The sequence below is a fragment of the Melanerpes formicivorus genome, unplaced genomic scaffold, assembly GCF_026170545.1.
Source record: "Melanerpes formicivorus ecotype bairdi unplaced genomic scaffold, bMelFor1.0.p_v2 SCAF_25, whole genome shotgun sequence".
In the NCBI taxonomy this organism is placed as follows: domain Eukaryota; kingdom Metazoa; phylum Chordata; class Aves; order Piciformes; family Picidae; genus Melanerpes; species Melanerpes formicivorus.
Genome location: NW_027142377.1, coordinates 421,184 through 437,420, shown reverse-complemented (window position 1 = coordinate 437,420; position 16,237 = coordinate 421,184). Strand labels below are relative to the sequence as shown.

The 16,237-nt window shown below is 50.8% G+C and overlaps 1 protein-coding gene across 1 annotated transcript in view; it reads right to left on the bottom strand.

The window, feature by feature from the left end:
• WDPCP (WD repeat containing planar cell polarity effector) overlaps window positions 1-16,237 on the bottom strand; it is a 180,889-nt gene that overhangs the window by 50,942 nt on the left and 113,710 nt on the right. The window contains exons 14-15 of the mRNA XM_068153001.1: window positions 15,937-16,000; window positions 7,377-7,479 (exon numbers count right to left, since the gene is read on the bottom strand). Of these exons, the coding sequence (XP_068009102.1) occupies window positions 7,377-7,479; window positions 15,937-16,000 (167 nt within the window). The remainder of the gene's footprint in view (window positions 1-7,376; window positions 7,480-15,936; window positions 16,001-16,237) is intronic.

Sequence of the window (16,237 nt, the reverse complement as noted above, 5' to 3'; positions counted from 1 at the left end):
TCCAGAGGCCTGCAGGGACAGGACCAGGGGCAATGGCTTCAAACTAGAGCAGAGCAGATTGAGATTGGATGTGAGGAACAAGTTCTGCACCAGGAGGCTGCTGGAACACTGCCACAGGTTGCCCAGGGAGGTGGTTGAGGACCTATCCTTGGAGATATTCAAGGTGAGGCTGGACAGGGCTCTGGGCAACCTGATCTAGTGGAGGATGTCCCTGCTGAGTGCAGAGGAGGTTGGACTGGATGAGCTTTGGAGGTCCCTTCCAAGCCAGACCATTCTGTGATTCTGATTCCATGATTCTGTGATTCTAAGAGTAGGAAATGAAGGCTTTGTCATCAGCATCAGAGAGGGTACACGAGGGTAAGGATAGATAAATGAAAGGAGTCATGCTTGATAGGTGAAAGGAATCATTATCATAGAGTTGCTTTACCTGGAAAAGCCCTCTGAGATCATCCCATCCAACCATCAGCCCAGCACCACCATGGCCACTAAACCACTTGTCCCAAGTGCCATGGCCACAGGTTTCTTGAATGCTTCCAGAGATGGGGACTCCACCACCTCCCTGGGCAGCCTGTGCCAGGGAGGATGCTCAGAGCTGCACTTTGCTCTTGAGAAGCAAATGCACTGCCTTGCTATTGAGAGCTGAGCTTGCTTTGAAGGGACACACATGTGCACCTTGGGGGGAAAAAAACCTTAATTACATTCTTTTAATGGAATTATCAGATGGAAAGGTCCAAAGCCATGGTGGTCTCAGGGTGAAGGTTTGACTTGATGATCTTAAAGGTCTTTTTCAGCCCAAACAATGTCCCAAAGTGCCACATTTCCTGAACACCTCCAGGAACAGTGACTGCACCACCTCCCTGGGCAGCCTGTGGCAATGCCTGGCCACTCTTATGGACCAGAAGGAGAACTACTGGGCTGATGAAGGTTACAAAACCAGGGGGACAGCTCTAAACATGGTCTGGAAATGCAGGCAGGCCAGGACTGTTAGGAATAGGGGAAGATCTGAGTAATTCACAAGTGATTTGCAGGTAGTAAAAGCGTATGCAAGACCAAACTGGTACCTCAGACACACTGCATGGAAGACAAAACACTACAGCATGTGTCATTAGTGATTACCACAGAGCACAGGCATGCTGCTCACTAGGAATTACCACCACAGAGCCAAGGAGGAATGGATAAATTCTCCACTTGGGCTTCAAACTGGTGATGCTTCTTGCCAGGAAGGTGAAACATCTTGGGCCCTTTACACTTTAAAAGCCATTTTCACAGAATCACACAATCACAGAATGTTAGAGGTTGGAAGGGACCCCCAGTGATCATTCAATGCAAGCCCCTGTCAGAGCAGGGTCACCCAGGGTAGTCCACACAGGAGTGCATCCAAGTGGGTTTGGAAAGCCTTTAGAGAAGAAGACTCCACAACCTCTCTGGGCAGCCTGCTCCAGGCCTCCAGCAGCCTCACTCCAAAGAAGTTTATCCTCATGTTGCAGTGGAGCCTTCGATGTTCAAGTTTCTATCCCCTGTTCCTTGTCTTATTACTGTGCACCATCAAAGAGCTTGGCCCCCTCCACTTAACCCCCAGCCCTCAGCTACTGATAGACATTGATCAGATCCCCTCTCAGCCTGCTCTTCTCCAGACTAAACAGCCCCAGGGCTCTCAGCCTCTCTTCACAGGGGAGATGCTTAAGTCCCCTACTCCTCGTGGCTCTCTGCTGGACTCTATCCAGCAGGTCTTTGTCTCTCTTGAACTTTGGAGCCCAGAACTGGACACAGCATTCCAAGTGTGGTCTCAGCAGGGTGGAGTAGAGGGGAAGGAGAACCTCCCTAGCCCTGCTGGCCACACTTTTCTTCCTGCACCCCAGGATCCCATTGGCCCATGCAGAACTTGCTGCCCACCAGCACTCCAAGATCTTTCTCCATGAGGCTGCTTTCCAGCAGGGCAGCCTCTAACCTGTCCTGGTGCCTGCTGTTACTCTTCCCCCCATGCAGGAATGAGGGTTTGTCTTCACCCAGCTCTCAGCCTGTCCAGATCTCTCTGGATGGCAGCACAGCCTGACAGGTGTCAGTTTTACATCATGAGCAGACTTGCTGAGGCTACACTCAATTCCCTCACCAGGTCACAAATGTGTGGCAAATCTGACCTCAGCCTCTCTGAGGACTGCTGAGGTTTCCTATCTCACTTGCAAACACGATGGAGTTTTCCCAGAAATGCTTTAAAATTCCATTCTAAGTGGAAAAACCTCAAGCATTCCCATCAGGTATTCCTGAAGCACCACGCTGTTAGTCAGTGCCTAGCATCTAGCACCTCAGAACAAGGAAATTCTCTCTACATCAGTGTTTTCACCCAGATGCCTCTGTTAGCAAGTTTGCCTAAACAGCAGTGCTGCTAACAGCCTGAGCTGAATTCTCAGCAGGCATAGAAGGTTTCCCAATCTGCCTCTCAGCTATGCAGCAGCTCTCTGTCTTGTCACAACATGAATCCCTTTTGGGTGAAAGCTGCTGAGCTGCAGGTTCAAATCATCTTGCTAGGTCCTAATGCAATTTGTTAGAAGTTGGCCTTGGGAAACTTTCTGACACTTGCCTACAGATGCTCTTCGCTGGATGTTCATTGAACAGTGATGTCTGAGGGGCTGAGCTCTTCACCTCCTCAATCCTGATGAATTATGGCATCTCTTACAGGCTGTGCCACAGCACTGCTCTGCAGCTCGGGTTTTACATCAGCAATCCACAGCTGGCAGCGTTGCTGCACTGTGGATAACGCTGTCCCGGGAGTGCTTTTGTGAGGTTAAACCCACAAACACAACTCACAGCCTCACAGAATGGTCTGGCTTGGAAGGGACCTCCAAAGCTCATCCAGTCCAACCCCCTCTGCACTCAGCAGGGACATCCTCCACTAGGTCAGGTTGCCCAGAGCCCTGTTCAGCCTCACATTGAATATCTCCAGGGATGGGGCCCCAACCACCTCCCTGGGCAACTCGTCAACAGCTTACAAATAGTGCCAAGACTGAAGAAAATGTGCTTTGTTTGGATCAAATGAAATAAGTATCACAGCACACAGCCCTTGATACCAGTCCAGGCTGGGGGATTGAGAGCAGCCTTGCAGAGAAGGTCTTGGGGTGCTGGGGGGTAGAAGCTGGACAGGAGACAGCTATGGGCACTGGCAGCACAGAAGGCCAAGGGCAGCCTGGGCTGTATCTTGTAACCAGAGCTGGAGAGAGGGGATCCTGCCCCTCTGCTCTGCTCTGGGGAGGCCTCACCTGCAGGGCTGTGTCCAGCTCTGGGGCCCCCAACACAAGAGAGTCATGGACCTGATGGAGAGGGTCCAGTGGAGCCTACAACAATGGGGACAGGCTGAGGGATCTGGGGTTGTTCAGTGTGGAGAAGAGAAAGCTCCAGGGAGACCTCAGAGCTGCATTTCAATATCTGAAGGGGAGCTACAGGAAGGCTGGGGAGGGACTGTTCAGATGGACCTGTGGGGATAGGATGAGGGGCAGTGGTTTGAAACTGGAGCAGGACAGAGTTAGGTTGGACCTCGGAAGGAAGTTCTGCATAAGGAGAGTGGTGAGACACTGGCACAGGCTGCCCAGGGCTGGGCTTGAGGCCCCATGCCTGGAGCCATTGAAGCTGAGCCTGGCTGTGTCCCTGTGCAGCCTGCTCTAGCTGGAAGTGTCCCTGCTGAGTGCAGGGGGTTGCACAAGATTCCCTTGGAGGCTCCCTTCCAACCTGCTGCAATCTGTGACCCTCTGTGAATCTCAGACAAGGCAAAAGGAGAAGTCCCTGAGCACATAAAGGTACTCAGGAATCTGCTACAGAAATAATTCAAGAGCAGATCTTTGCTAGAGGAAACCACAACATCTCTGGCAGTGGAGAGAGAGGAGACAGCTAGACAGCTAATGCAGTCTCTGAGATGTCCAGTACTACTGCTTCCATCTCCTTCTCCCTCAAGGTGCATTTTCACAGGCTGCCAAACATCCAATCTTCAGAGAGTAATTTCATTTAGAAGATTTTAATCAGCTGAAGAAAACATCTGCCCAGAGCACAGCAGGCAGCAGCAGCAGCAGCAGCAAGCTCACTGGGCTCTTCCTCCAGCTCAGCAGTGCTCTCACCCAGCTGCTGTGCTCTGCAGGCCTGCAGCTGCTTTTACCGCAGCTGATTTGAGCTTTGAAGGTGGCTTCTTCCAACCCATCCACAGCAAACTGCAGTCATGGCAGCCACTGAGAAGAGCTAAAATCCATTTAGTATTCTTAGTTTTATCTTGACACAAATCTTGATCTGTGTGAGGAATCCAAGGATGGTGAAGGAACCCCAGATGACTCCTACAAATTTCAGCTGAAAGGACATGCTTGCTTGTCATCAGTTGGAGGAGCTTGAAACCCTTCCAGAAGCCTGGGTTTGATATCTAGCATGTTTGAAGGAGGCCCTGTACACAGGAATATCTTGACAAACTAAATCCATCTAGGGCAAGATGGAGCACTTTCAAGGGCTTGGGAATCAACCAGGAGCTCTGACTCATTTTTAAGCAATGCTGAGCTGAGTATTGGAGATGACCTAGTGCAGGAAGTATCTTCAGAGGATAATGCATGAGAATGGTTCAATTTGTGCTTCTTAAGACCAAATTTCATACTGTAATGTCTGAAATATACTGTAAAGAGGACAGGTATTAGCTAGGGAGGGGTCCAGTGTAACTTGGGATCAACAGAACCATAGAAACACTAAGGCTGGAAAAGACCTTCAAGAGCATCCAGTCCAACCATAACCCAGCTGCCAAGACCACTAAACTATATCCTGAAGTACCACATCTACAGCTTTTTGCACAGCTCCAGGGGTGGTGACTCCACCACCACCTCCCTGGGCAGCCTGTGCCAGTCCTTCACCACTCTCTCCCCTGGCACCATGCCAGGCCATTTCCTCCCATCCTGAAGCTGGTTACTTGGGAGAAGAGACCAACCCCAGCCTCTCTCCAGCCTCCTTTCAGGGAGCTGTAGACAGCAGTAAGATCTTCCCTCAGCCTCCTCTTCTCCAGACTAATCAACCCCAGCTGACTCAGCCTCTCCTTGTATGATGCCCTCCAAACCCCTCTCCAGCCTCCTTGCTCTCCTCTGGACACCCTCCAGCTCCTCAATGGCTTTCCTGTGTTGTGGTGCCCAGAACTGAACCCAGTGCTCAAGCTGTGGCCTCACCAGGGCACCATCACTGCCCTGCTCCTGCTGGCCACTGCTTTGGTCCAGGCTGGGATGCTGGTGGCCTTCTTGGCCACCTGAGCACACTGCTGGCTCATGTTCAGCCAACTGTCCACCAGCAATCCCCAGATCCTTTTCCACCAGGCTGCTTTCCAGCCACTCTGCCCCAAGCCTGGAGTGTTCATGGGGTTGTTGTGACCCAAGTGCAGGACCTGGCACTTGGCCTTGTTAAACCTCATCCCTTTGACCTCAGCCCATGGATTTAACCTCTCCAGATCTCCCTGCAGACCCTTCCTATCTTTGAGCAGATCAAGCCTGCTGCTGAGTTTAGTGTCATCTGCAAACTTGCTGGTGGTGCCCTGGATCCCCTCACCCCAATCATTAATGAAGAGATGAAACAGAACTGGGACTACAGAACTGGTTACACCTTGTTGCCTCTGTCATTTAAGGTTGCTGCCTCCTTGTAGAAGCCTGAAGTGGGTGCTCAGGATGTTTGGGGTTTGATCTGGGAAGTGTGACCACTGGAGAATGAGGTGGCTGAAAGTCCCAGAGATCAGGGACTAGATGCCAAGGACTGGGCTGACCGGCTCCTTAGGTGACAGCGACCTGCTTGAAGCCACATCTTAACGCTTCTGGCTCTGGCATGAGCTTCTGCCCCCAGCCAAGATGTCAGATAACTGCAGTGAGTGACACAGAAAGCATTTGGTATCTGTTGTTTTCATCTGGCCCACGAAGTTCACCTCTCATGGTGACATCTTTTTTCACATTTACCATTATTCCTTCCACAAGAGTTGAAGCAATAAAAACTCCTTCGAGACAATGACCCCGGAATGAAGTAAGAGACAGTGAACCAAACCCTGTGGCTGAGGTTTCAGGTGTGTGAGGAGGGCTCCAGTCCACAGCAGAATGAACTCATGGGAGATTCCTGTTTATTTTCATAGAAAATGAAATGGATGCAAATTCATTGCTGGCTGCAGACTGGATCTCAGTGACAGTTTGTCCCAGGGGCATTGAAAAGTGTTTGAAATCGTTCGTCGGTTAATTACGCAGCACAGGAGAACACGTGAAAGAACTCTACCATAGAAAATGACTGCAGTGATTTATGCTGATGGGGTAACTCTAGGTCTGCTCTGAAGGAGGGGAAGACTCTGTACCTGCACATCTCTAACCAGAAGGCAGTACACATCTGCTACAGCTGATCACAGAGGTAGGGCCTGGAAGGAACCTCCAGAGATCACCCAGCCCTACCCCCTTGCCAGAGCAGGGTCACCCAAGGCAGGGCATACAGGAACACAGCCAGGTAGGCCTGGCTGTGTCTCCATAGAAGGAGACTCCACAACCTCTCTGGGCAGCCTGCTCCATCCTCCAGCACCCTCACAATGACAAAGTTTCCCCTTCTCTTCCCTCCTGTGGCACCTTCTCTGCTCCAGCTTGCCCCCAGTGCTGTCCTTGGACATCCCTGAGCAGAGCCTGGCTCCATCCTCCCCACACTACCCTGCACATCTTGATCACCAGCAATGAGGGCAGCCCTCAGGCTCCTCTGCTCCAAGCCCCAGAGCTCCCTCAGCCTGGCCTCACAGGGAGATGCTCCACAGCAGCTCTGGGGCTCTGTGATGGACTCTCTGCAGCAGCTCCCTGCGGTCCTTCTTGACCTGAGGGGCCTGGAACTGGACACAATATTCCAGACGTGGCCTCAGCAGGGCAGAGTAGAGGGGGAGGAGAACCTCTCTTGACCTACTAGCCAGGATGTGAGCCTGTGCTCACATCAGTCCATGCTCTGTCCAAAAGCTGCCAAAGCACTCAGGGTGTGGGCTCCAGCTGCGGCAGGGGGAGCAGGAGCAGCCAGCTGGAGGTGAATGGGATTGCCACAGCTGGCCATGAAACACCAGCAGGGACACCCAGGTGTGCAGAGCCAGGCCCTCACTCAGGGCAGTTTGCACGGCCTGAACTCATCCCCCGTGGCAACGGCATGAACCTTTTGTGCTTGGCACACTGACACAGGCCTCATGGCGGGGCTGGAAGGCAAAGCTGTGCTGTTTTCACCAGGCTCTCTCTCCACTTGTGGATACAAACGCGGTCCTGCTTTCCCAGAACACGCTCTAGGTGCAACAACCGGCCCCCTACAAACAGAACACGGTGTTGTACAGGCCAAGCATTGATCAAAACAAAGAGGGCTTTTTAAACACCATTAATTCTTACCAATTCCAGTCGTTATTGATTCTGCATCAATGTCATTAGCCTTTTTCTTTGCCACTTCAGCTAGTGCCAATTCGCCCTTATCTAGCGCCAGGTAATGGATGTCCTTTGGAAATAAAAGGAGGAGAAAAAAAAGGGGGGGTAAAGATTAATCTAAAATGAATCTCACAGGAGTAACAAAGGGGATTTGGACAGAAAGAGGTTCTTTTATTATTTAGATCACAAACACAGATGGAACTGATGAACCTGCCATTACATTTTAATTCCCTCCCAATGCAAATGTATTATCTTGCTCGTGCTGTTGAATGCGGCAGCGAATGAACACTGACCCATCCTGCGCTGATAAAAGCCAGGCTATTGACTCAGTGCTGGCAAGAAACCAGGCCCTCTGCTTTTCAGGTAACTTCTCTGCCTGCAACATGAATTGAAAGAGGGTTGGTAGGAGGTGGCTCTGGGTAAGCCTGGTCTGAAGAACTGGCACTCTCCTGGCTGACAGTCCCTACCTGAAGTGTGTTAAGGTTAGAATAAAACCTTTATTAGAATAAACCAAACCAGGTTGGAAGAGACCTTCAAGATCATCGTGTCCAACCCATCAACCAATCCAACCCACCCAAACAGCTAACCCATGGCACCAAGCACCCCATCAAGTCTCCTCCTGAACAGCTCCAATGACGGCGACTCCACCACCTCCCCGGACAGCCCATTCCAATGGGCAATCACTCTCTCTGTGTAGAACTTCTTCCTAACATCCAACCTGAACCTCCCCTGGCGCAGCCTGAGACTGTGTCCTCTTGTTCTGGTACTGGGTGCCTGGGAGAAGAGACCATCATCAGCCTGTCTACAACCTCCCTTCAGGTAGTTGCAGAGAGCAATAAGGTCACCCCTGAGTCTCCTCTTCTCCAGGCTGAGCACCCCCAGCTCCCTCAGCCTCTCCTCACAGGGCTGTGTTCCAAGCCCCTCACCAACTTTGTTGCTCTTCTCTGGACTCGTTCCAGCAAGTCAACCTCCTTCCTAAACTGAGGGGCCCAGAACTGGACACAGGACTCGAGGTGTGGCCTAACCAGTGCAGTGTACAGGGGCAGAATGACCTCCCTGCTCCTGCTGGCCACAATGTTCCTGATGCAGGTCAGGATGCCATTGGCCCTCTTGGCTGCCTGGGCACACTTCAGGCTCATGTTCAGCCTACCATCAACCAGCACCCCCAGGTCCCTCTCTGCCTGGCTGCTCTCAGCCACTCTGACCCCAGCCTGTAGCACTGCATGGGGTTGTTGTGGCCAATGTGCAGAACCTGGCACTTGGATGTGTTCAATCTCATGCCGTTGGACTCTGTCCATCTGTCCAGCCTGTCGAGGTCCCTCTGCAGAGCCTCTCTACCCTCCAGCAGATCAACTCTTGCCCCCAGCTTGGTGTCGTCAGCAAATTTACTGATGATGGACTCAATGTCCTCATCCAGATCATCAATAAAGATGTTAAAGAGCACAGGGCCCAGCACTGATCCTTGGGGCACACCACTAGTGACTGGCTGCCAGCTGGATGTGGTTCCTTCTTAGTACCTGAGTCTTGGGGTAAAGCTCCTTTGGGACCACTTTTTGTTTGGAGGTTGTCATGTTACACTTGCTGAGTAAAGTGATGGAGGTCCTTATTGTGCTGAAATTGGAGGCAGGCAGAGCAGTGATGGTTTTACCACCCACACAGGTGACATGGCTCCTGTGCCACTCTTAGACCACAGAGGGCTTTCCAGAGATGATGTTGCCTTGTGTGCAGAGTTGCCAGTACTCCAGATCTGGTCGTTGAGCAGCAGAAGGCTGCACCAGGGACATGCCATTACATGCTGAATTGCATGGCTCTCTGTTAGGTGTTAACCTTTGAGGTGAAAACCACCTGTACTGCATACAGCACAATTTGTGGGAGAATCTCTTCCTGCTGACAAATTACAGTCTCACTTGGTTTTGGCCCCTGAAGTAAAGTTTCATCCTTGACCATTAACTAAGAGACAATTAACCCTGTTCTCTTCTGGTGCTGTGGCCACAGGCTGCTGTGTGCAGGAACTTAGACATATGAGGTGAGGGTAAGCCAAGGACAGTTGGCACAGGCTCTTCTTCCCACTTCTTTGCTGAAGATGCCATTTGGCATCCAAAGATTTAACTCATTCCTGGATGCTGCTCTGCTCTCCAGCTGAATGCAGGAATTCAATGGGGAAAGGAGCATTTGCTGGCAACATAGCCCTCTGCAGACCACCACCCTGCATTCTCACTAATGCAGGAGATTTTACTGTCCCAGAGTGGTAGGGGTGGGAAGAGACCTCCGGAGATCAACCAGTCCAAGCGCCCTGCTAGAGCAGGGTCATACGGAAGGGATTGCACAGAACAGCATCTGTGTGGGCTTTGAATGACTCCACAGATGGAGACCTCTCTGGGCAGCCTGCTCCAGGGCTCTGCCACCCTCACAGTAATGAAGTTCCTCCTCATGTTTAGATGAAACTTCCTGTGCTCAACTTTGTGCCCATTGCCTCTCGTCCTGTCACTGGGCACCACTGAGGAAAGCCTGGCTCCATCTCCTGAATGTTTACAAGCGGTGGTGAGATCCTCACTCTTCTCCAGGCTAAAAAGCCCCAAGTCCCTCAGCCTTTCTTCATAGATTGGAATCACAGAATGGTTTGGGTTGGAAGAAAGAACATCTGGTTCCACCCCCCTGCCATGGGCAGGGACACCTTCCATGAGCCCAGGATGCTCAAGGCCTCATCCAGCCTGGCCTTGAACACGGTCTTTTCCAACCTGGTTAATTCTATTCTATTCTATTCTATTCTATTCTATTCTATTCTATTCTATTCTATTCTATTCTATTCTATTCTATTCTATTCTATTCTATTCTATTCTACCTCCAGGGAGGGGACATCCACAGCCTCCCTAGTCAACCTGTGCCAGTGTCTCCCCACCCTCAACGTCAAGAATTTGTTCCTCACCTCCAGTCTCAATCTCCCCTCTCCCAGCTCAAAGCCATTGTCCCTCATTCTGTCACTCCCAGCCCTTGTCAGAAGTCCTTCCCCAGCTCCCCTGGCGCCCCTTCAGGTACTGGAAGGGGGCTACTCTGTTTGTAAGGGAGCTGTTCCAGTCCTCTAATCATCTGTTTTATTTCAGAGACCAGCATGTATCATTTCAGTGGAACATGCCCTCAACTTTGAGTTCACTGCCACCTTCACCAATAGGACAGAAAGTCCTAAGCAACAAGTGACCTGACTGTAGAAAGAGGAACTAGATGAACAAAAGGGAGAGTAACAGCAGCAGGAAATGCAGATGCTGCTTCCCCTCCCCTCCCCCCCCCCCCCCCCCCCCCAATCCCTTTTAATAACAACAATTAAAAGCAAAAAAGCAGCAAAGTGAGAACATGAGGGAAGCAGCCTGATCCCGTGGGACAAGCTGGTGCTGCCTTGTTGCAGGATCCCAGCAGTCTGCAGGACATTTTGTGCTGAGACACAAGGTGTGACTGAAAAATGTGCAAGTGTCCCGGAGCAAGGCAACCAGCTCCAAACTCCTGGTGAACTCTGCGCTTCCTCCCTGTGCAGATCTCACAGGGCTGTCAGCAGCAAGGGGCCTGAGCAGCCAGCTCTGAGTCCTGTGGAGATTCAGCAGCAGATATTGTCAGCTTATTTAGACAACACTAGAAAAGCCAAGGTCCCTGAAACAAGTCTGAACGCACACAGATTTGAGCGGATAGGCAGACTGCGCTCACTGACTTAAAGCCCATCCTGGCTGTGCTCAGTGGCTGCCTTTGTGCAGTTTAAGCTCAGGTTTGTACTCTTCACTCAGTGTTCAGCAATAAACCTGGGGAGGGGATAGAAGTAAGTACAGAAATTCATAGAATCACAGAATTGTCAGGGTTGGAAGGGACCTCAAGGATCAGCCAGTTCCAACCCCCCTGCCATGGCCAGGGACACCTCACACTACAGCAGGTTGCTCACAGCCACATCCAGCCTGGCCTGAAAAACCTCCAGGCAGGAGGCTTCTACCACCTCCCTGGGCAACCTGTGCCAGTGTCTCACCACCCTCATGGGCAAGAACTTCTTCCTGACATCTAACCCAAATCTCCCCACTTCTAGTTTTGCTCCATCCCCCCAGTCCTATCACTACCTGACACCCTCCCCAACCCCCTTCAGATACCGGAAGACCAAAGATCCCTCAGCTAAGGGGTTGTGCATGCTGCCTCTGTCCAAAGAGCTGCTGCTCTGAGATCTTGCTTCTGCCCCTGCTGTCTGTTTTGAGGGAAGAAATGTAAAGGTGCTCTGTATCCATCACTATCTAATAAGGGTCTTGGAAGAAAGCAAGATAGAGCAGTCAGCTGGGAAGTGGCCTTCAAGCTGCTTCTATAGAGCATTTAAGAAAGAGAAGCAGCTCTGGTCTCTGTCTCTAAACAAGATTCAGGGAAAGCAAAGATGACAGAGCTAGAACCTCCTAATTAAGATGACTTCAGGTGATGAGATCTAGGTGCTCAGCAATCTGGATTTGGGCTAAGAATTTGGAATTGAGTAGAATAAAACTAGAAAACAACTAAGAGAGGATGAAGGAACACCTGACTACAGGGTGCCTTCCAGAAGGACAGAAAGAAACAATTACATGAGCTGAATATTCATGCCAGGGTATTTTTTTCCACACCATTACCTGAGAAGAGTTCAGCAGCCCAGAGATCACAGCCCCCTCAAAACCCACGGTGACAATAAAAACAATCCCCAGCTGCCCATCAGAAGTTTGCTGAAAGGACTGCATTTTATCATTGAACAGTTTGATTACTTTTTGCCTACTTCCTTTTTCCCCAACCCCCCTCCTCTTTGTGACTCACAGAGCCGGCCCTCGGTGAGCAGGAGTCCTTTGGAGCACTGATGTGCATTTGTCTATGGGATATTTCTGGGCAGAATTCCAACCCTTCCTTCCACAGACGCCCTTTCCTCATCAGTGTCTCTCCTAAGATCTGACAGTTTGATTAAAGTGCCTTTTCCTTGCATGCTTTCCCTACCTTTGGTAGGTGGATGTGCCTTTTGAATTCTCAGCAGCTGAGAGCCCGAGTGCACTACAAAAGGCTTGCAGGCTAACAACCCCTTCTGCTGCTTGATCTTTTCTGCCACAGATTGGATCAGCTGCTGCCCAATCAAAGCAGCTGTTGTTCGTGCCAGGATGGCTTGTGCAGGTTGATCTCTTTGTTGAACTTTGTAGGAGATGGCAATAATTGCCAGGCTGAGCTCTGTGGCGAGGGGAGAGCTCGGGGTGCGGCACAGCAGCGGGCGGGCGGGCGTCTCGCTATGGCATCATCCTGGCGAGGCCAGAGCTGCAGGGACAGCTTTTAAGCCACCTTTTTTCCCCCCTTTCATTTCCCCCCCTTCTTTTTCCTTTCTATAAAAGAAATTAGCCCTCAGACAGCATTCCCTCAAGCTGCTTTGCAATCTCAAAACAAACAGCAGGAACACTGCCGAACCCTGTTTGCCGGAAGGGATGCTCAGGATGAATTCCAGAATCACACAGAATCACAGAATGGTCTGGCTTGCAAGGGACCTCCAAAGGTCATCCAGTCCAAACCCCCTCTGCCCAGAGCCCTGTCCAGCCTCATCTTGAATAGCTCCAGGGATGAGTCCACAACCACTTCCCTGGGCAACCTGTTCCAGTGTTCCACCATCCTCATGGTAAAGAACTTCTTCCTGACACCCAATCTCAGTCTGCTCTGCTCTAGTTTGAAGACATTGTCCCTCGTCCTGTCCCTGCAGGCATTTGCAAACAGACCCTCTGCTGCCTTCTTGTAGCTCCCTTCAGGTATTGGCAGGTAAAGCCTCATTGGAGTCTCCTCTTCTCCAGGCTGAACAACCCCAGTTCCCTCAACCTCTCCTTGTAGCAGAGCTGCTCCAACCCCCTGATTGCTGTCACGGCCTCCTCTGGAGCTGCTCATCCAAATTCATCCAAAGGTCTACCATAAAACCACAGCATTGATTGGGCTGGAAAAGCCCTCTAAGGTCATCCAGTCCAACCATCAACCCAGCACTACCATGGCCACTAAACCATGTCCCAAGTGCCATGGCCACAGGTTTCTTGAATGCTTCTAGAGATGAGGACTCCACCACCTCCCTGGGCAGCCTGTGCCAGGGAGGATGCTCAGAGCTGCACTTTGCTCTTGAGAAGCAAATGCACTGCCTTGCTGTTGAGAGCAGAGCTTGCTTTGTAGGGACACACATTTGCACCTTGGGGGAACAAACTCCACATTTATATTCTTTTAACGCAATTATCAGATGGAAAGGTCCAAAGCCATGGTGGTCTTAGGGTGAAGGTTTGACTTGATGATCTTAGAGGTCTTTTCCAGCCCAACCAATGTCCCCATGTGCCACCTCCAGGGATGGTGCCTCTACCACCAACCTGCGCATCCTCTTCCAATCCCTAACCCTCCCCTGGCACCATTTCAGGCCATTTCCTCTCCTTCTATCACCTGATATTAGGGAGAAGAGGCCAACCCCCACCTGGCTCCAGCCTCCTCTCAGGGTGCTGTAAAGAGCAATGAGGTCTCCCCTTCAGCCTCCTCTTCTCCAGAATAAACACCTCCAGCTCCCTCAGCTGCTCTCCCCCATCCCTGTTTTCCAGACAGCTTCCTTGCCCTTTCTGGACCTTCTCCAGCCCCTCAATGTCCTTCTTGGAGTGAGGGCCCCAAACTGCACCCAGCACTCCAGGTGTGGCCACAGCAGAGGATTCAGAGAGGTGGTTGTATGTGCTGCTTGTTGCAGCATTTAGGGAAAACCCTGAGGAATCTCAAATGTAATGCAGAGAGAATGAGGACAACACAGAACTGGATTTGATCTCACAGGAATGAAAGCCAGGAGGAATTATGTGGAAGTATCTCTTTATGCTGAAAAGCAGTCTGAGTGAGGTGGGAAACGGAGAGTAAGCGTTGAGAGGAAAGGGAAAACAAAGAAGAGCAGGGCAAAACAGAGTGTGAACAGTGAGACTGCTCTTGAAGCAAGCTGGAGAATCTCTCTGTTGAGAAGGGGACATGTAAGCACATGTGGAGCCAGGTACTGACAGTCCCTCCCTCCTGTCAGCAGCTTTGAATCCATCTCTAGGCCAGAGAGCGGTGGGACAGAGGATGCTCCCTCAGTCCTGCTGTCAGGATGGAAAGAAAAAGAGATCACGTAGGAAATGCTCTCAGCCCCAGGGTTCCTGTGATGCCAGCCCAAAGGCTGGGCCATTTGTTCTGCCAGAAGGGCTGAAATGACCCGGGGAGAACTCCCCCATCTGCAGGAGAACCCCTGGCAGAAAGCTGCCACCTGCCACGGCCACCTTACGGCCCGAACCTCGGCGGCGGCCGCCGCATCGCTTAGCCGTACCATGTGCGTGGCGGCAGCCCCGCTCGGGAAGAGAAGAGAAGGAGAAAGAGATGAGCTAGAAGGAGGGGAGACTGAGAAGAGTAAACATAAAACACGGAATGAATTTCCTAAAAGTCTGACATTTCCATCACATTCCTTTGATGCACACTTGGAAAAGTTTATCGCCGCGTTCACATCTCTCTAATGAGATGGAACAAGGCAGATGATTAGAGCCGGGGAAAAAACATCAAAGGCCTCACACAACTTTTTATATAATTAGAAGGGAATTTTCATAACCCATAAAAGCAGGGGGTTTAATTGTGTCATTTAACATACAATTTAAATATCAAGATGGAACTAGCAGGGCAAGTGACTTAATGGGATAAATGATATTAACATCCAGTGTCAAAGCTTAATTTAAACAACAGAATGTCTTCATTATGCAAAAGAGCCAAGCCAAGGAATCCTTCAAAGGGCTTTTTTTCTTCTTCTTCTTCTTCTTCTTCTTTTTTTTAACAACCAGCCCCTTTCCTATTGTTTCTTTGAAAACAATGAAATCAGCTGTGGAGCAGCAACATGCTGAGAGAGACTAGGGAAGCGGGATTGCCTTTGTCCACCTGACCTCCCTGTGACATTGTGGTGCAAGATCTTATAAAACAAGAGCCTCCCGCCGAGCTCACACAGAGGACCTTTTAAGAGCTGGTTAATTTTACTTTTGTGGCTAATTAAATGGGAGGGGGCAGAGAGTGCAGGGAATGTAAAAACCCTGGTGTTGATGCTTTGTTGTTTTAAAAGTACCTGCAGAAGCGTTCATAATTTGTCACTTTGCACAAAGCCCCGAGAGACAAACTCGGAGCATTCAGGATCCCCAGGACGTGGCCAGCTCTTGTGGCCGGCACTCAGCAGTTGCACTTCTTAAAGGGAGGGATTAGAAAGGTATAAGCTTATTAAGAGTGAAAGATGACATTCACTCACATCAGGGCAGAGGAGGAAGGGGAAAGTTCAAAAACTCACAGAGTAATTCCTGGAAAATAAAGAGCAGCCTTTAGGCCATGACTCTAAAGGCGCTCGGTTCCTGCTGAGGAGTTTCGGGATGGCAAAGGGCAAAGCAGGTAGAACAGTTCTGCCTGCAGCATGTGTCTGAGGCTGCAAAAGACAGGGATCCCTTTTAATGTGCACAAAAGCTGGCAGCCAGCATCCTGGCAGCAGCCTCTGCCTTCAGCAAGGACTCACCATGAACAGGTCCCGAGCACCTATGTCCACCGCCAGCAGAAAAGCTTTTTCAAACCTCTGGTACCTGCAAGAAACAGGAAACATGTCACCTGCTGAGCACAGCCCCTGGCAGCTGCACCAGGTATTGGCAGTGGGCAGATGAAGCCCTTCAACTCTCATCCAAAGTGATGCCAAAGCTTTACAGGGGAAGGGTTACCTTTACAGGGTTAGCTTTACAGGAGAGAGGGTTCTCAAACATTGGAATGGTCTACCCAGGGCAGTGCTGCAGTCACCATCCCTGGGGGTGTTCCAGCAGCCTGTG